This window comes from Pseudomyrmex gracilis, unplaced genomic scaffold (assembly GCF_002006095.1).
Source record: "Pseudomyrmex gracilis isolate BER0280 unplaced genomic scaffold, ASM200609v1 scaffold_7, whole genome shotgun sequence".
In the NCBI taxonomy this organism is placed as follows: domain Eukaryota; kingdom Metazoa; phylum Arthropoda; class Insecta; order Hymenoptera; family Formicidae; genus Pseudomyrmex; species Pseudomyrmex gracilis.
In genome coordinates, this window is record NW_018020591.1 from 889,249 (window position 1) to 910,849 (window position 21,601).

A 21,601-nucleotide genomic window follows, 5' to 3' on the forward strand; every position below is an offset into this window, starting at 1 on the left:
GAGAGCTTGTGTGTAAAAAACAAAACAAAAAAAAAACAAACTAATAGAAATGGTGATAAAAAAAAGAAAGAGACCGATTTGAAAAGAAAAACAGAAACGAAAGAGAGAGAAAGAGAGAGAGAGAGAGAGATAGAGATACAGGTAAGATCTGAAAAGAACGATCATGCGAGTTCACAATGACGTTGTCTAGATTTCGTGGACGTTCTCAGCACATGTACACCTCAAGCCAAGTGGCAATAAATCACGATGAATGACAACTGCAGAGAGGCTCATAAACAACGATGAGGAGATATTTGAGCTTGTACAGGAAATAAAAATTAGAGATAAGTATAATAATGAGCACTTTGTACATATCAAAAATGAGAAAACTGAGAGAAAGAGAGAGAGAAAGAGAGAGAGAGAGGCTTTACAGTGAGATTTATCTTACCTTCGACGTAATGAAACAATACTAATTACGATTAAGGATCATTGTGATGAAAAGCGCCTATCAATATAAAAGTAAGAAGAAAATTCTTTGGAGAAAAGAAGTGGCTCGTGTCTCGCTCCTTTTTTGTGACACAAAAAAAAAATATATATATAAAAATATACAAATAAATATATATAAATAAATATATTTTTACAAAAATATATATAAAAGAAATAACAGAAAGTTGCTCGGCTTTTCTGATTAAGTTACTTGAAATACACAATCCACGATTACTTTTTGTTAGCTTACCATTAGTTTTTTTTTTTTTTTTTTTTTTTTTGTAAAACAATAAATCATTTTGGAACAAATCACGAACGAGCAAGCGTTGTTTACAAGGGAACTGCATGATAGACAGTAGACAATCACTCGGAATTAGTACGTCAAAGTGTACGCTGACGTGACAAAATTTATTGTGCAAAGTGACAAGATACGCATTAATAAATTTTCGGTAAACAAAATGCAGTAGCAAAATTGAAGCGTTTTTTTTTTACACACCTTGTAGATCCCTTGTGTTTTAAACGGGATACAAAATTTCAACTTATTTATAATATAGAGCGAGTATACAAAAATAGAGAGAAGAAAAAATCGGACAACTGAAAACAAAGCTCGCGTGTGTTCTAGCGAATATAAACACCCTGGAAAAGTTGCATCTGCGTGCACCATAATCCGCTTTTACCTTATCCACGTCCTAGTACGTTCGACTCTCGACAACTCGGGCATGATAAATTTAATCCCTACATTGCGTGAGTCTTATCGAGTGGCCTTGGCGGCAATGACCAAACTAATTCAAGCCGTAATTTAAAAGGGAAAAGAAAAATAGTAGAAGAAGAGGAACTAGTTTTTGTACTGTTCAATACTTGCGAAAAGAAAGAGAGAGAGAGAGAGAGAGAGATAGAGAAAGAGAAAATACTTGGAAAGAAAAAGATAACACGAAAGTATTGCCCAGTACAACTAGCATCGAGCGTAAATATAAGATCTCGGCTAAGAGAAAGAGAGAGAGAGAGAACAGGAGAAGTAAAAAGAAAAAAAACAAACGCATTAATCATTTATATGCAAGGAATTAATTTGCCCCGCGTAAAGCGTTACCCAAGTTTCACATTTCCCTTAAATATAATAAAATGGCAAGAAAGAACCAAGAAAGAAGACCGAAAAAGTATGCATCTCGCATCAAGTATCACATATGATAGAAAAATATATAAACACAAAACTAACTACCAAAAGTCACCAGAAAAAAATAAAAAAGGAAGTGAGAGAAAGAGAGCCAATATAAGAGTGAGAGAGCAATCGTCGTGTGATTGAATTTTCGAAGTTCTGCTCGCGTTTTCAAGCAAACAAACGTCTCTCTCAGAGAGAAACGTCTCTTAAAACTGAAAAAAAAAAAGGAAGAACTATTATTGTATGTTTATTTTTTTTTTTTGCGACATTCTTGATTCGCTTAATTAAATTAATCGAAAAGTGAAGACTTCGAAAATACAGCATATCATCACCGATGACCCTTTCGAACCAATAGAAAGTCTCATGTAGCTTGTCAATATTCGTTTGTAAGTTTATTAATGTGTTACCTTTCGTTAACTAGCTTGTCAGTGAAGGGGTTTCGTGGTTGTCGCTTCATAATATCGCTTTCTGCCTCCTCGTAAGCTAGCGAGATGGCGGGTACCTGATGTCACATTATCAAAGAGCTCAGTAACAACACCAATAATTAAATAACGAGTATATCTTCCGATGATGCGCCGAAGTAAGAACGCTAACGCTGTACGCAAGTACCTTTTTTTTTTTTTAAAAAAAAAAAAAAACTATTAATGAAAAGCTATTAATCTCTGCCATACATTCCTTTGATGTATAAACAATCTCGTGTGAAAAAAAATTGGATCGGGACAGCGGCAGCATTCTTACACGCGCGATGAAGAGAATAAACAAAAGATAATCAACTGAAAAAAAATTAAAAAAAAAAAAAAACCAAAGTATTAAAAACCAATTCTGGGAGAGAGATATCAAAGGAAGTTCGGGGGATAGTCGCGGTGGTCGATCTCACGGAACAACAAGCGCTTTGTTTTTCACAAAGATACAAAAGTCCCTGGAAAGAAATGTTCGTATCTATGGGTGTATCTTTACGTTGGTTAAACGTCTCTATTCCTAAGTATAGATGTAAACTAAAAACTCGCTTATGATTACGATTACACATATTACCCGCACACAACTTTCGTGTGATTTAAAATCCCTGTAAGATTAAATGTATCCGGAACACACCGCTTATTTCTACACAACAATGTAATACATACGTGTGTACACATATACGCACACGTGCGTATACATACACACACGTGTACGAGTTCTCTCCATTAAAGTGTAATTCGTCTAAAAAAAAAATTAAAAATATTATAGAGATTAATGCGTCAGCGCTAATTGGCCATCCGTTGTATCGCTATCTACAAAAAAAAAAAAGAATTATTATCAGGCGCAGAATAAATTTCGAAGAAGTTGCTGATCGACGTCCAGAATCCATGTGGGTCCGAGATGGGTTTCCCGAGATATATACTATGCTTTAATACAATCTATTAATGTAAATATAAAAATTCAATGAGTTAAATCAATGACGGGCACAAGTGCTAAAATAAAAATCTTAGATTAGTTAAAAAAGAGAGAAAACGAATAACGACTTTGGAAGAGAGCTTAATGCGACACGCAGAACGCTCTTCCAAATGTCGACGATTGTTTCGCGCGATTTGTCGTCCCTTCGACGACTGCGGCGTTTCTCGTCGTCACTCACCATGTCGGTTCCAAGATCGATGCAGAGAATGGTGACGGTACCCAGCGGCAGAGGAATGTCGCAGAGGATGAACGCCAGGAAGGGCGAGATCTCGGGGATGTTCGAGGTCAGGGTGTACGCAATTGACTTTTTCAGGTTGTCGAAAATCAAGCGACCCTCCTCAACGCCTGTTACAATCGAGGCAAAGTTGTCGTCGAGCAGAATCATGTCAGCCGCTTGCTTGGACACGTCCGAACCGGCGATGCCCATGGCAACACCGATGTCAGCCTTTTTCAGAGCAGGCGAATCATTCACACCGTCACCTAAAAGAAATTTAAACAATTGCTTAACATATGCACATCACAATCGTGAACACTTTATCAGTGTTGTAACAAATAAATATTATCTTCTTTAATTTTTAATTAAAATCTTGCTATTTAAGATTTTTCTTCGAAGTAGATACTTACCAGTTACGGCAACAATTGCGCCCATTCGCTGGCAGCCTTCAACAATGATGAGCTTCTGCTGAGGCGAGGTACGGGCGAACACAATTTCAGTGTGGTATCTGAGAATCTCATCCAATTGGTCAGAGTTCAGTTCCCTGAGTTCGGTTCCGTGAATGACGGCGGCTTTAGCTTCACGAGGATTTACTTCGGATACTGGAATATTCAATCGTTGCGCAATGTCCTCGATGGTCTCGTTACCTGATAAACAAAGTAATTATGTAGACACACACACACACACACACATACATACATATCAAATTCAGCAAATTCAAATTCTCTCGTCGTTTATTAAAATAAAATAGTTATTTCTTCGTCCCGTAAAAAATATTTGCGGTCATCGATTAAAAAAAATAGATTTAATATCGTCATTGCGTCATATCCGTTTTAAACCGTTTTAGAAAATATGAACTTGGCACAGACTTCCAGTAAAACCGCTTCGAGTTCCGTGTGTAAAAATAGGATTGTCATGAATTTTAAGCGTGACGATCTATTATCTGAAATCATGCCTCATTAAAAGATTAAACGCATAAGAGCGTCATAAGCGAGATCGACGATTAGGTCTCTCAGAGATACGGGCTGATAAGCGTCTAATGTTATCCGATCTGTCATAACGATTAATTGCGCTGTGTGGATACAACAAAACGCGCGGGGTATGCGTAAGACGTACCTTCAGAGATGATGCCGACAGATTTGGCAATGGCTTTGGCAGTGATCGGATGGTCACCGGTTACCATGATGACCTTAATGCCGGCGGAACGGCACTTGGCGACCGCGTCGGGCACGGCAGCCCGGGGCGGATCGATCATAGACATCAGGCCCACAAAGCGGAGCCCGTCGACCGGGAAGTTGGGATCATCGCAGTTGAACTTGAAGCCAACCGGGAACTTATCGGACGGCAGTGTGTAATCACAGAAGCCGAGCACTCTTTCACCAAGTCCGCCCAGTTCCAAGTACGCGTTGTTGAACGCCTCCTTCATCTCCTCGTCGAGAACCTACGCGTATACAAATACAAAGTATGCAGTTGAATATAAAACATACAAAAGAATATAAATCTATATATCAGATAAATCTCAATTTTGTTTACTTTTTCCTTGCCGCCGATGAATATGGTTGAGCATCTATCGAGAATTCTTTCCGGAGCGCCTTTCATTACTAACAGATGTCTCGGATCGTTAGGATCGTCCGACTCGTGTATGGATACTTGATACTTATTGGTTGAATTGAACGGAATCTCGCAGACTTTCTTGTTGCGTTTTCTAATGCCCATAACATCGCCCAACGCCAATTCCATGCACTTGAGTAACGCGGCCTCGGAAGCGTCGCCGTTCACTTCTCGCTTGAGGATTGGTTCGCCTTCCTGACCGGGCTTGAACTCGGCGCGATTGCATAAAGTAGCGATTTTGGCCAACGCCTTGAATCCTGGACTGGTGCGGTCGTACTGCAAACCGGACTGATCTTCCGTAGTGTCGGCATCAATGATCTGATTGTCGAACCACATGTGCGCCACCGTCATACGATTCTGCGTGAGCGTTCCGGTCTTGTCCGAGCAAATGGTCGAGGTCGAACCCAAGGTTTCCACGGCCTCGAGATTCTTAACTAGGCAGTTCTTGGAGGCCATACGCTTGGCGGTCAGGGTGAGACACACAGTGACGGTAGCTAGAAGACCTTCCGGTACGTTCGCCACAATGATACCGATTAGGAAGATAACGGCGTCGAGCCAGTGATAACCGAGAATGAAGGCAATGACGAAGAACGTGACACCTAGGAAGACCGCAACGCCTGTGATGAGATGAATAAAATGATGGATTTCCTTGGCGATCGGCGTTTCACCAGTGTCAAGGCCGGATGCAAGACCCGCGATCCGTCCCATTACCGTCTGATCGCCGCAGCAGATCACCACGCCTTTCGCCGTGCCTTCCACCGCGTTTGTTGAGAAAAATGCGAGATTCTTCGTCTCGAGCGGGTTCTCGTTCGTGAACTCGGGTGATCTCGATTGCGGTTCGGACTCGCCGGTCAGCGAGCTGTTGTCCACTTTGAATCCACGGGATTCGATGATCCTGATGTCGGCCGGTATCCGGTCGCCGAATTTAACCTCAACGACGTCACCCAGCACGAGGTCCTCCGCACGCAAAGTGAGTTTCTCACCTTCCCTGATCACGGTGGCGAATTGCGGTACCATGTTTTTGAACGACTCCATAATCTTGCTCGATTTACTTTCCTGATAATACGAGAATATACCCGTGACTATTACGACCGCCGCCAGGACGATGCCCAAGTAGAGATTGTCGTCGTTCGGGTCCTCGCTCGTCGTGGCCTGGATCGAGTACGCGATGAAGCAGAGGATCGCACCGATCCATAACAGTAGGGCGAAACCGCCGAACAAGTTCTTACAGAATTTCACCCATTCCGGCGTTTGTTTCGGCGGTGTTAGAGCGTTCGGCCCGTCTCTTTCCAGATTTTCCTTCGCTTTCGCGTGGCTGAGGCCCTGCGGTAGGTTTTTTTTTTTTTGTTTTTAAATCTCTCATTAACATCGCATGTTGTTTGCAACACGTGAACGTTTATAAAAATTTTCTTTTCGCTAAACTAACAAATTTCATCTGACCTCAAAATATAGTTCGTTTGCGCGTTAGCGCGCAATTATTTTACTTACGTTTTCGGGGTGCGTCTGAAATCTCTGATACAGTTCTTCGGGAGAGATTTTGTGAAAGTCTATGTCCAACTCTTGCTTCAGGTCATCTAAATTTTCCCCCCTCCGCTTTGGGTTCTTCCGCCGCGACTGTTGACAAAAACAGAAAGAAAGAGAAAATTATTTCACCGAGTGTACACGCTCGATCGTATCTTTTTATCCGGACTGACGTCGAAACAATCTTACGATACGTAACACAGCAATGTGATTAAAAAGCCACGAAGTTAAGTTATATCGAAATATTCTGTTATAACGAAGAACAACAAGAGATTATACATATACCCATTAGACCAAATACACACACAAGAATCGAGAACAAACGTAATGCGAGAACAAACCTTCCCTCCTATCGAAAAAGAGATCGGTCCCAACAAATATCTCACGACGAGATAAACCTAAACTTTCACGATAGTATAATGCGAGATGTGTGTCGAACGAAATTTCTCAAACAACAACGTGTGTTACGAAGTTTTCTCTCAAGAAAAAACATCATTTCCGCATAAACATTTATTTTTTATTTTTTATTTTTTTTATCATATGATTAACGCGCACGCGCTATTCAGATTGAAACCGTAATGAGACGGGTATAGTTTTTACTTCATTTCTCACGTGCGTTATAGAGTAACGATTATTGCAGACAGAAGGAAGAAACCGACACCATCAAGAGAGAGAGAGAGAGAGAGAGAGAGAGAGAGAAAGAAATAGAGAGAGAGACGAAAAAATGACAGGAGAAGAAAAGAATTAATCTCCTCCGAGAGGAAGAAGAGAGGAAGAAGATTTCTGAAGAGAGAAATAGTCGAAAAGAAGCATTACCGTTATTTTCCATGAAGAGACAGAATTAGCAGAGATCAGCATAAAGAAACCGACGTGATGAGAAGGAAGGTGAGAGGAAGGAGAGGAAGGAGCGGGCAAATATAATAAGAGAGAAAGAAAAAGAGAGAAAGAGAGAGAGATAAAGAACACAAAGACAGACAGACAGACAGACGAAGACAGATGTCTGTTTGTCGCACCAGTTGACCAGAGAAGCACCCGGAAATATTAATTGAAATTCGTGCGGATATTAGAGTCCGCTCTCTTTATGAATACCTTGTACATTCCATCTGCGGTTTTGTTGTCGTCGCGAATGTTGGGTAACGTTGCGACCCTGTATGAGTCTGAGCGGCCATGTTGCTGTAAAAAAATGGGCGATAAAAAAATCATGAATAAATCATGCAGGTGAGAGATACAACAAAAAATATAAAAACAAAATAAATTATATATGTATATATGTATATAAACGACATGTAACGCAAATGTACATGTACGTACGTATATATCATGTGACAAAAATTATTGTATGTATAATGATTCAAAAATAATAACAATACGTGTATACGTATATGTATATGAGTCGAGTTCTCGTGTTTTTTCCTGCGCGAGTGCGTTTGATCGCACAAAATTGGACGTTTCTCCCATGGGAATCGCACACGTACAAGAAAACAGAATGAGAATAAATTTTTCCGAATGGTCTAATTTGCGCGCGAAGTATATATACACCCGCGTTCCGTTTCTCGTGTATAATTTAAAAAAAAAAAAAAAATCAACGGTTATAGACCGTCATCGCCAACACGTGCAATTTGACGTCGTTATCCGAACGGGAGAGAGTTTTCTCGTATCTCGTTCTCGCGAACGGCACCGGGTCACAGCTAAAACGACCTTCTGCAAAGAGAGAGAGAGAGAGAGAAAGAAAAAAAAAGAGACAGACAACATATGTCGCCAGACAGAGAGAGAAAGAAAAAAAAGAAAAAAAAAAGATAAATAGACGTCCACTGGAGGTGAAGAGGAGGAGCAAAAGCCCGATTTTCAAGTGCGACCTCGGCGCGACCGCGTTCGGATAACGACCGTTTCCGGTAGTGCGCCAGTTCAATGGAGAGAGACACACTTGTTAACAATCCGCTATATGCTCGATGCTCAATGGTATCCTGTAATCGTGGATTCCAAGACCCACTCAACGCTCGCCGTTTATCTCGCGTTTCGCATTTATCAGCATTAACCGGCGCGATTAAGCGACGAAACCTTAAACTCTCTCTCTCTCTCTTTCTCGGTTGCTTTGTCATTATCCCTCGCACAAGTGACACCTAATCATAAATTATCCGTATTATTATTGTAGAAACAAATCTAATGACACACAGATCCGTAGAACGCAAAGCGTATTTAATGTCTGTCGTAAGTTTTTAACTGTTGATATATTTGCAATCAATAAACTGTTCAAAACTCCATTGTTCGAATTTCTAAAAATGAAGATTTGTATCGTTCACACACGTTATTTACACAAATGGGAAATAACATTTACATGATTTTTTTTAGATATAATTCACATTATTGCATCAATTTATTACTTTTTGAATTAATTTAATACGCGTATTGATGTAATAATGACATTTAAAAATTATTTAATTCAAAAAAACCAATTAGGATTTAAATCACTCAAACAAAGAAGTAATTCACTACTAAGAAATTCGAATATTCGAACAAAAATTAAGTGCGCGGTCCCCCGGCTATGTCGGGGAAACAAATTGTTCGTGTACGCGGTCGTCGCGCGTACGCGCAATTTCGAATTATATTTCCCAAGAATATCAAATTCTTTTGTTACCAAAAATATTCACGCGCAGCTTATTATGCGGAGATATTATTATTTAACTGCCGTCAACCATGAAAACCGACGATATTCTCACGTACCGGATGAACTAAGTGACGAAACGCGAGACTCGTAACGCGGACGCGCTTACACGAGTGCAATTGCTGCGCGCGGCTATTAATTCTATCACAGCGGCTCGTTACGGACGGCGCAATGATTAGATAAAAGACCTTTACGAGTCGACAAATCGCCGATTACGATCGTCAAAACGTAATCCCGGACTTTGTGTGTTGTCCGTTGCACGTTCGATTCTCGTTATCTGTTTTTTTTTTTTTTTTTTCGCGGTCGCTGCCTCGGTATAACGTAAACGATCAATTTCACGGGTATCATTAACTCTGGCCCATCGTCACGCTCACGTCGCTATTGAGGAAGCATGATTATGCAATTTTGTTTCACACATGTATCTCGCTGATTGTTCAATGCGCGCGCACACTCTCGAATGTGACATTTTTGCGCATGGCGCACGCGTCAGGTGCATCTCTCGACGAGCAAAATACAATTTATTATTAATTGTAATTAATTCATTAATTATAAATTTTGTTTTGTGTCCTTAATTGTATATTTAATTTTCAATTAAATTTTACTCTCGATGACTTTGTTTCAATTTTAAACTCGATGCAAAAAAAATTTATTTCGTACAGCAGAGACAAAAAAAAAAGCATTTTAACAAATTAAGTTCCGAAAATTCAATTCGGGACATTTTATCGCACTGAAAAAAAAAAAAAAAAAGAAAGAGCGTTTATACGTGCGCGCGCGCGATACGTGGCAATAAATAACAAAATACAAATGTCGCACGTAACGAAGTTATATGGACGCGATTTTGACCTTACGCGCAATCGCGCGGGTTCGCAATACTTTGCGAGCCCCCCCGTCTGCGCGGTGAGCGCGGGGATCAGTCACAGAATCGGTCGACTAGAAGCCGGAAGTGGTCAGAGGCTTTGGCAGGAAAGCGACGCGTCGAATCTCGACGATTGCATCGCGTTCATTAAAGCAACGCTTGATACGACTTCGTATTCTTAGCGCGTTTATTTTTACATCTCGATAAGCGACAACCTAACATACTCGACGAAAAGAAAGAAAAAAAATTGAGAAGATACTTTTACAAAAATTTTTCTAATGAATTTCAAACATTTGCCGTTCGATTCGAATATAGTTTCCGCATTATTTACATATATAATGCTCAATTGTATAGAAAAAAAATCTCTTGTCGGTCTCTCAATGCAGTTTTGATGCTCCGCACATTATAATTCGTTCCGTGAGATGGAAAGAGAGATCACCCCTCTGTGCGTCTCCGAGTCATTCTCCTCTCCCGCCGCGGGCGACCGGTTGATCGACCGCGGACGCACAACCAACATAATATTTAACATAATTTTCACATTTTTGCCAACAAGTAAAGTGACATTTGAATCTAATCTTGCATCTTATAGCGCGTGTGTGCAATATTCTCATGTTTTTAAACAAATTTCTCAAAAATTGTTCAAACAAGAAACACATACGCGGTGCACCTGTGTATTTTTTAAACGAGACACCGAGTTAAGAAGACGTCAAGGATTGATTTTACGATCGCGGGTCGCGACGACGCGGCGATGATATACAGGCGACGTTATGTTTCGCCACCGGGGAAGGGAGAGGCTTATGTTATGTTGGATTAGCCGATACATACACAGCGCACCAAACATCCCAGGAGATATATAGAAGCCGTCCATCTTCGGAAGAAGATTTGCTTATAATCCGACTTAATTCACAGGGATAATTAAAATGTGTAACGCGAGAGTACTTCATTTTATAAGAAATGTCACAGTCATTTTTTTTTTTTTTTTTTTTTTTTTAACATAAATATCTGAAGTTCTTGAAATTTTCACGAACGTAATTCAGAGGATGATCCACGATCTATTTGCCAGCCGAGCAGACTGACGGCACTCTCTCTCTCCCGACCGTTTCTCCGGATAATAACTTTTTTTTTTCCCCCAGCTCTTTATTTCTCCCTTTTGTTCTCGTGTCTCTCGGTTTAATTTTTTTTTCTGCATCGCTTTGTAAAATCGCTTTGTTTCCCTTTTTTTTTTTTTCACAGCATTTCTCGTCGATTCGGCTGTATTTCTTTCGGGCCGCGGGTCGATGATGGCAACACGGAATCATCAGTGGAAATGCGCATGCGAGCTACAACCTAGCCACCTCTAACGAGCGCCTTCCACTGTCACGGATCAATACACAACTAGGGCACTACCGACCACATGCGTCCCCCTTTCACCCTCTCCTTCTCTCTCTCTCTCTCTCTTTCTCTCTCTCTCTCTCTTCCTTACTCTCCCCTTCCGCCCTATCCTGCTTTTACATCTTGTCTTGTTTCATCTTTCATCTTCTCCCCGACAAAATATATTGTCTACTTAATGACATACATTCGAGTAACATCGTAAGTCTCGAGTGAGCGAAGAGAAGTTTCTGATATTTGTTTATCGATACGATTCAGATTAGATAAAAAAGGCGCTTAACAATTTTTTTTCCACTGTTTTTTAATAAACTTCTCTGTATTATATATATATTTTTTTTATACAATTCAGATTAGATAAGAGAGGCGCTACGAGCTTCTTTCATGTGATCGTGCGCAACACGACAATCGGAATCAATAATTAATACTTGATGTTATTTAAAAATAAAAACAAAAAAACCAAAGATAAGATTAGAAACTTAAAAAGTAAAATTAGAAAAAAATGTAAAAAAAATGTAAAAAAAAAAAAAAAAAAAAAAAATAGTAACCGAAAAGCGGAACGCGCGGCGCCCGCAAAGTGCAAAGATCCGAGGATAACTGCATCTGTCAGGGACTCTGCGGACTCCTGACAGGGTCAGGACGGGCGTTGAAGTGCGGCATCCGTTTCGGATGCCGCACGACTATCTCAGATTCGGTGTCACGACAGTAGACTTTACCTCTCATCCGCCAGCACAATCAAAGCGAGACGTTTAATTTCGGTCTCGGAAATAAAAGTTGACGTTTTCTTTTCGAGGCTCTCATCTCCGTCGCGAAACTTCTTGAATCGAAACTGAATTAATTTGATATTCAAGGTTTTCCGCGCAGTTTCAGAGAAGCATTTTAAATATACAATGCAAACATTTACGTTTCGATCATTTCGATCCAAACTATAATTTGTTATACTTGTAAATTTTAAATTTTTCTTGTACGATAAAAATTTAATATTTTTACACGCAAACGTCAATGTTTCGGGGCTTTGAAGCGATTTTTCATATTTTTTAGATACGCGTTTTAATATCGTTATAAACAATTCTATTCTCAAATTTTATGACGGCGTAATTCGAGCGATCGAACGACTTTGTGTCGGAAAATAAAATTTCAAGGAGTCGCACGTAAATGTATTTTCCTTTCGCACAAAAAAAATGTATCGGTCTCGACGGCAAATCTCAAAATACAGTTTTATGTGCTCGCAATTCGCGCTCTGTGAGAGTAAACAACATATTGTGTTCAGATGAAAGCGGCAACGGAAACGTAGAAGTAAACTCTTGAAAATTGTTGCTTTACAATTGCAAGCACATTATTTCTCTTCAATTTCAGTGGTAAATAATCTCTTCGAGATATACCGAGTTTTCCTTAACTGGAAACGACTGGAAATGACGCGAACGACCACGTGAATTGCGGCGTTACGTAACGCACGTGTAAATAACGCGTACGAGGTTTTTGAGTTTTTTTTACCGAGACACCACAGCCGACATCACAATTCGGTGGTTTATTTTACACGAGTTCTTATCGCGAGGTGTGTGCGAATTTTCCTATTTTTTCCGGATTTTCAACGGGCAGCAGCGCGTTATGAATACACCTTGTCCAGGCAGGAACGAATGTTCTAAATGTCTCTCGCGAATATGAAGAGACGCGACGATATGGATGAGTCATTAGCCAGTCGGTCGATATTCGGGCATCGGGTTGCCGTGCTCCGCAGGTCGAGAGAACTACCGTTTCCGTGCAACTCCAGGCTGCTCGACTGACTGGCCTTGTACGCACCCTCCGCGCATTACTCACTACTCTCGCAACTGTCAAGAGAGAAGAATGCGTGTGACGTCACACATACAGTGCGTGGTACAGGACGTTTTACGAATTGGGTCAAGAGGGAGAGATTGGTCATTTAACTCGACCACGTTACGGTGCCCTCTGTCGCGCATGAAACGCGCCTCGTCAGACAAGCTAATTTTTCCCGTCCAATGCACCTCGCGACGATATTTGCGGATTTTTCCGCGTTTCCGGATATTAAAGAAACGCTCGTAGTCGCAACGTTAAGTAGCGCGAAAACAAAATTTATACGGTCGCAACAACATTTTTGCGATGTAACAATCACGATTCTTTAATTTCGTTCGGTTAAAAACTATTTGATGCTGTTTTTTTTTTTTTTTTTTTTTTTAACGTTTAATTGAGAAAGTCTATTAAGCAATTCCGGAATGTTTTTTTTCGGTTTTAACTAGTAACTAAGTTTATAAATTTCTCTCGCGTATCATCTCGTCTCGTTGTTGCGAGCGAAGTTGCAACATCAGAGAATTAGTTTTCGAAAGTAGAAAAAAAACTTTGTTTTTCACGCATTCCCCGTCCGCGCTATCGAAAAAGTCCAATTACACTAATTGTTTTAATTCACTCCGAAACTTTTTCCATTTAAGTTAATTAAAATTCGGCATTGTGAAAATTTCATTTTCCCGTCAACGTAAAAAAGAATTTGATTTTTTGTATCTGTACTGCGATGTAGCGCCGCGCCCTCGTAACGAGAAAAATATTTCGTTAGAAATCTCTGGCGCAACGCTAAACCTCAAAATTACGTTTTGTCACCGAAGAGTACCAATAAATCCGCCTGTACGTTATTAGTTACGCGACGTTGCGCGTCTCGCGGCGAGAGCGCGAATCGAGGTTCCGTGATTAAAATTGGATTTTCATCTATTCTCGTCCTGCCGTCCCTGAAAGTCTTTGAGACATTGAACGTATTTGTGTCATAGACGTTGGAGGAGCATCTTTTCCCCCCACCTTCTCCCCCACCCTTCTGGTTTTATCTCTTCCGTGCGCGTGCCGCCGTCATCTGGCGCTTTTTTCACCGCGCAGGTAGCACGAGCGACAAACAAATGCATACAACGCTTGATTTAACAATAAATATATGCGCGCGTCAAACAAAAGAACGACTAATTTGTTTCCCGTACGCACGCGTATACACACTTGCACGCAAACACACACACACACACACACCACACGCACGCACCATCGTCATACATTGTCGGAATCGACACGCTATTACTTCCGTTGTTCTAAACGGAACAGCAATTAATTTTTATTTAATTCCGCGACACCGCAAAATATTCAACACGAAATTTCGTAATCATGCAAAAATAAAATAACTTTGTTTTTCGCTTCGTTTTACACGCAAAAATATTGCGTGCTGTATTTATACGATGACACGTGGAAAATGTTCTACTTGCTAGTGTAAAAATATTACAAGTTTTGTAAATGTCGCTACGTTACCGTTCTTGTATAATAACAATTACGATACGATCTGTCAAACGTGTCGCGCAGAAATTTGCATAAGAGCGAGATTTAACGAGTATTAGCATATGATAAGCGTATAATTAATAAGACGTGATATATATATATGTGAAAGTTCATTAACCGCCCGGATGAATATCTCTTTCGCTTGTATTTTCTCTTTTTATCTTTTAACAACTTCAAAAAAGGTGAGCGACTTTTAATATATTGGGTCAAGTGCAGTGACCTCTTTAACATACTTTAAGACTGACTGAAATCAAAAGAAAGGTCGCCCTCTAATCTACGCAATTATCAAAACTGTTATATTTCTTTTAAATGTAATTGAAGCAATTTTATCGGTTTAAATGTCGGCGTTAATCAACACCATTAACACACACGTCTCAATAAGCACGTTCAAAGACAAATTATTAAATATTAAATATATAAACAATATCAATTGCTTATCCGCAATATATAAAACAAAGTCAAAAGAGTACAAAGCTATTTTTGTTGTACAAAAGTTGAGCAGTAAAAAAAAAAAAAAAAAAGAACAAAAAAAACTTATACAAATAAAACTTCAATAAAATGTCTATTTTATGAAAAAGAAAAAACCTCACGTTTATAGTTTGCGCACACACGTATCTCCGATAAAAGACCCGAGGAAATTTTCTCTACTTATGTACATCTATTTATTTATTCATTTTAAAGCCGAGGAAAAGAGAGATCGCCACAGTGAGGGAAGACGTGTTGATGTTTTCTCACGTACGTGTGTGTACAACCGCTATTTTTTTCTCTATACGATACCGGTGCGTGACCGGTTCGTGCCAGTTCATTTTGGTTTCCAGAGTCGGTTTCGAGGAGAAACCGGCGTACACGTCGAAAAGAAAATCGTGCGTGGCGAATAAGACAAAGTAGAAGAGGCTAGAAGGAAATTAGCCGAGAAAATTATTTCGAGAGCTTTTTTTTTTTATTTCAAAATAAATCGAAGAATTCGAAGCTGTACAGTCGAGATAGATATAATCACGACGGAAGCTGCAAGTTCATTTTTTTTTTATATGAAAAAATTGATTTTTACATAACGCTCAAACAAGGAACTTGAGTTTGTTTTTGTAAAGATTTATAACTAATATATAAATCAATGGCTCACATATACGTAACTTACGTATAACAAAAAGAATGAGAATTAATTTTCACTTCTTCCCGAGTGTAAATTTTTTTTTGATCTGATTATTTCCTCCCCCGCTCGAAACAAAAGATTTCGGTAAGATTTCTTGAAGAGCTACGAGCCGGAAATCTTAAAGGGAGAAAAATTAGATTTGATGGGCGACAATTGGATTAACCAGAGAGCTCGCAGAAATAAACTACCAAGTTCAATCTATCGTCAGATGGAATTCTATTTCGATTCTCGGGGAGAGTAACGGTATTAAGGATAATTAATATACTTTAAATGTAACACACCTTGACGATTTCTATTGAGACAGACAGAGAGAGAGAGAGAGAGAGAGAAATCATTCTACCGAGAAATTCTACTTCCACGAATTGCAGGATGCAAAAGTGTTTTACGAGGTAATAAAAATTCCGCATAATTACGTGGCTCTCGTTATCTCATTAACATAATGACATAATTGTTAAGTAAAACTCGCTTATTGTCCGACGGACGCGTCCAATCGACATCGACTATTTATTTTCAAAAGTGTTAGAAGTTATTTGTCATCGAGACTACGCTAGGCGTCTGTCATTGTGCAGAATTTCAGAAGGCGCTGCTTCAATTCGCAACCGTAAAGTTCGCAAGTCGTATTGTTTGTTCGCTTTACGATTATTTTTTAAGAAATAAAGATCTATAAGAAAGAAAAATTGTTTTGTGTTTTTTCAATTGTCATCGGGGACATTAACAGACAAGGAAAACAATAAAATGAATACTTAAAAGTGATTATATTATACCTCGCTACCGGCGTCGTAATAAATACGCGTGTAGAGATACGTACATACACAAACACACACAATCTCTCTCTTTCTCTCTCTCTCTCTCTCTCTCTCTCTCTCACGCATTTACGCACGCACAAACATTTAAATCGTCTAGAAGATATATAAAGGAGAGCGGATAAGCAGAATTAGAAGCTGAATCAAATAAAACTTGCAACCACATACTTCAAGGACAGTATATTGATTAGATAAAAATATCTTCTCACTAACGATGAAGAATTATATGGCTGAAAAGGAAAAGAAACTCGGTTGTTTGTTCTCTTTCGATTATCTAACAATAACATTAAACACACATTATCGCTCCTCGACTACATCCGTTGTTTTTTTACAGCACTTCCGGGTGTGCGCGTTAAAAACGAGATACCACTCTTTTTTTCCTTTAAATTACATTTACTACTGCTTTTTGTGTAAATTCTCATTTGTTCAAGTGGCGCGACGAGTCACGCGAAAATAGAGCTTCATTAATACGTTTCCTAAATATATGCGATAATGTCAGCCGGGTGGAGACGCATTCAGGGAAAAACACAAAACATCGTCCGATTTAGTATTGAGCGTTTTATTTTGAGATAGGACTTGCGCTCTGAACTGACGGCCTTTAAATATACCATGGATATCGATCCAGCGGATAGTCGAGTTTCGTTCCAGTTGAAAAACTGACGTGCTTATTCCGAGAATATTAATACTCGGGAATAGAGTTAAATCGTCGCGCTCTATACCGAAACGAGCGGTAGATAAGGTAAGATAGATAACTTGCAAACCGGTGGCTGAAAATCGTCGCGACACAGAAAAATTCTCCGTACTCTAGCGAGATCGATACCGGAAGCCCGCGTCACCCGAGAATTCGTTGTCGAGCGAGCGTCCGTGGCTAATGTGCCGCGAAGAACCGTACGATAACGTCACGACGATGGTTGGTGACAGTGGCAAAGTACACAAAGATCGAATCCCGAGGAAGAGAACCCTCGTTTGCTGCACAATCGATCTCTCTCTCTCTCTCTCTTTCTCTTTCTTTCTCTCTCTTTCTCTCTCTCTTCTGTATTCTGTAGGTGATAACCACCAATCGAGTGGCGTATTATTATCGAGGAAGAGAGGAAGAAAAAAGTGCGGGAGTCAAGTTTGGCCGGCACGTGATCGCACCGATCGAAACGTGTGCTCTGTGCGGGCGAACCTGCACGCGAACAGGTGCTCTAAAATGCGGCAGGTATGTCGGGAATTCAACGAATCACGTCGACGTGTGTTTCGCGACACACGATTGTCTTCCCAGATCGAATACGCGAGATGTATCGAGTGTAAAAAAAAAAAAAAATCAGACCAAATCTCTCAGTTTGTGTTCGCGAAATGACAAAAATCAAACAACAAAAAAAAAACATCGTTACATGACAGATAGAATCGAGCGAGAAAATCGTGCGAGTTGTTCAACATCCTTTTCTTGTGCGTTCTAAATAGTTGAGCACCGGACGTCAACGTTCCGGAGCAGATACTCGTCACTGAAATCCTGAACAGTCCGGATAATACCGGATATATAGCAAGGCTATCCAGAAAACAACCTATCGTGTTGTTTCATCTCGATAATCTCGTTGCCACGAGACTCTCTTTGTGCATCCCCGCGACAAACATGCAAAATATTTCGCGCACGTTTTCGCAACGTGGAATTGTTTTCGACGTTTATGATTTATTTGATCGAATTTGAAACGAAGCAACGTCAATCAATAACAATATATCGATCCCCGTCGTTCGTTCAGTCGAATCGCACACGAGCCGCGTTTGTAAATTTTAAATGAAAACATTCATAATCACTCGCCGATGGTTTTCATTAATTAATAAACCGCGAATTAATGACGTCAAAAGAATGCGGCTCGTCACCGTCGTCGCGAGGTGTTAACACGCTCGTCGCGACGCAGTGCGCACGCGCAGCTTAAATCAGTAGTTTCCCCAGGTGAGATTTCATTGGCTCTTTCAATTAATTATTAAACTTGTTTACAAGTCACTGTACCCTATAGCAGTTCAACATTAGTTTCGAGTATTTTTTTATTTATTTATTTATTTTTTTTTTTTATGTAAGAAAAGACGCGCGCAGTGATTGTTCTTTTGTCGCCAAATCAAATCAACATGCGAACGCATTAAACGGTCTATGACAACAGGCTAATTGGCGGAATCTCATTTAATCAGACTCGCTGATGAAACGTTACAGTCTCTCCCGGACGTTTATTACCGTAACGAATACGTAATAGATAACGTGTGTCGCGAGTGTAAGAAAAAAAAACGAAAAAAAAAAAAAAAAAAAAAGAAACAAAGTAGATAATTCTTGATATTGCGGAAGAGCGATAAAAGAGATACCTCAAAGATATGAAAATGCGTTTACAACACGACTCGTGGCGTGGTTTAATTCACGGTTGACACGTATAGCTGTGTCAATAAGGATAATTAATGTGTGCGTTCGAATTAATAAGTAACGACGCGCGCCCGCGACACGAATTTATCGCCGCGCGGCGTGGTTGGTTAGTTGTCGAAATTTTATATTTATTCCGCGTAAAATCGCCGACGAAAATTTATACACGTCAAAAATCGTAACACACAAGTGAAAGATTGAAATGAGGGAACGAAAAAAAAAAAAACTATGCCCGCCCGAGTGATAAAGTACCGTAGCGTTACGTAACACGGAAATTTCATTCGTATTTTGTTTTCGCGAAGCGAAATCTGCTTCCTGATTCTAATCTCTTCGGTTGTAAAATTTTCAGACGCGAAATCCACGCACGCGTTAAAAAGTTGAGTCAGGAAACGAAGTGAATTTACAAGAGGGCAGCAGAACGTCTCTCCCGTACTTATCGACACGCTATGCTCTATTATCGGTACCACCACCCATCGTCGAAGAAATCGATTAGTTAGCCAAGGCGAGTCGGAAATACGAAAAACACAGCCGAGCGGTGAATCAAAAGCCGTTTGTTTGTTCTTTCTTTTTCGCGCAATTGTATGAAATAAATATCAGATGATCACTGATTTCGAACGGATAATATCAGACGGCTGATTTAGAGAAGCGCTAATCCGAACAATCGATACGCACAGAATAATGTTTGACAAAGCATTACGTACTTGCGATTTCAATGTCACGCTGCATCGCGAGTACGTCATTCGCGTGATAACGACAACACGCGATAGCGGCAAGATTAGCCGAAAGACAAAAGTCGACCGAAGAAATTTTCAATGAATGAACAAGATATCCGCAAAAGTCTCGCAACAACAAAAAATCAACCTGTTAAAGGGTAACAGGTAAAAGAAGAATTTTGCACAAATGCGTTACACTTTTCCCCTAATGAATCGAAGACGGAAAAAAAAAAGGACGAAGAATGTCAGAAGCGCAAGAATTTCAACGAACGAATAAATATACAAAACTCTGTTTCGTTTAAGATCGAGGAAGTACGTTTCGAAAGAAGAACAATATAAAAATAACAAATGAAAAATTGATGAAAAAAGAAATCGTCTCTCATCGAGATGCGGTACGATGCAGAAAAGAATTCTCGAACGAAATGATGGAGCTTCGAGGGCGTGTCGCTTATGTCCGTGTCGAGGTTAGGTGCCCGTTCAACAATCCACTGAAATTATTAATGCCGTTCGTTTCTTTTGAAATTCAAGAAGAGACAGAGCACTCGAAACAACTGAAGCGATCAAAATCGTGTTGTTTTTTTTTTTTTTTTTATTTTTTCTTTTTACTCAAGCGACTCTTATATGTTAACTACTGAGGTCTGATCCAATCTATATATGTATATATATATATGTATAATACCCCGTGTGCGAAAACCACGGAAAAACTAACAACATCGAAAAGAAAATTGCACAAAATTTGACCAACCGCTATACAAGACCTTATTCCGACCAACAATGATACTGTTACGTCACGCGTATCGCAAACGCGTGCATATCGCGAAAACTTCAATCTCGTCAGAAATATTTTAAAACGCGAGTTTAATTTAGCTCCGGTGAGTCGACCTTTTGCGAATGTTATTCATTGTAAAACGTTGTGGAGATCTATGCAAAAACAATTACCATTAAACCAAGAGTTTTTGTTCAACACACTTTTCAATCGCGCGATTGAACTTTTACCTTTTTTTTTTTTTTTATCCGGGACACTTTACACGCGATAGACGAGAGTTCGCGATAATTGAGCTTCGGAGATTTAAAAATAACGAACGAACCACAACACGTCGTGTGTTAACATTTATTCTTTCGCGACGTGTATAAATTTCGCAATCTGACTTTTTCTCGTACGTCATCAAAAGTGAACATGCAAGAGAATAAAATAAAAAAAAAAAAAAAAAAAACCTAACCGAAGAGCTAAATTCGAGTAGAGAGATCGTTTCGCCGATCGTCCGCTGCTTAAGACGCGCTATGCGGACGATACGAAAATTTAGAGCTTTCAGCGAAGACGGACAATCTTGCGACACACCGGAGCGGACGAGCTTGCTCGCGGAGCAATCTGCGCAGAAGCGCGCCGAGAAAATCACTAAGCGGATATTTGCATCGAACAAGACGATTGGAGTTAGGTTTTCGTCGGACGCGAGAAGAACTTCGGCGAATTCGGTTTCTATCTGTTTTGTTAACAAAAATCGTCGGAGGACATCTTTCGATTACGTGATGACCGAGAACAACTCTCATTTCCGACACACAGAGTTTATTTCATACGCGACGGAAACGCACGCCGGCAATCGACTACCTTGTATGGAAAACAAAAAAAACAAAAAAACAAAAAAACAAAAAAAAAAAAATAGAAACAACAAGCACTTCTGCACGCGCACACACAGAATTCAGAAAGATCTTCTCTGAGAGAGAAACGTTTCTTTTCAACACTCCCTGGCAGCACCTATCGTCTCTAGGATGGAAACAGAAGATACTATCGACGTTGACATTTCGATAAGCGGCGTGTCGCGCAATTCCGTAAAGAGAAGTTGTCACGCGAGGAAAAGAACCGCACTTGCTTCTAAAACTGGAGCAGTTAATTACGGAAGCGTATTTTAAACTAACGTATTTATATATATATATATATATGTATAA

At 39.8% G+C, this 21,601-nt stretch overlaps 1 protein-coding gene across 5 annotated transcripts in view; it reads right to left on the reverse strand.

Annotated features, from left to right (window-relative positions):
• Nucleotides 1-21,601, reverse strand: part of LOC109859893 (sodium/potassium-transporting ATPase subunit alpha) — a 50,348-nt gene that overhangs the window by 14,364 nt on the left and 14,383 nt on the right. For 2 of the 5 annotated variants that reach the window (XM_020438593.1, XM_020438609.1), the window contains exons 2-8: nt 7,491-7,574; nt 6,369-6,494; nt 4,803-6,203; nt 4,386-4,710; nt 3,680-3,916; nt 3,234-3,535; nt 2,029-2,123 (exon numbers count right to left, since the gene is read on the reverse strand). In XM_020438593.1, the coding sequence (XP_020294182.1) occupies nt 2,029-2,123; nt 3,234-3,535; nt 3,680-3,916; nt 4,386-4,710; nt 4,803-6,203; nt 6,369-6,494; nt 7,491-7,574 (2,570 nt within the window). The remainder of the gene's footprint in view (nt 1-2,028; nt 2,124-3,233; nt 3,536-3,679; nt 3,917-4,385; nt 4,711-4,802; nt 6,204-6,368; nt 6,495-7,490; nt 7,575-21,601) is intronic. The other 3 variants (XM_020438618.1, XM_020438627.1, XM_020438600.1) reach the window with 2 other exon arrangements.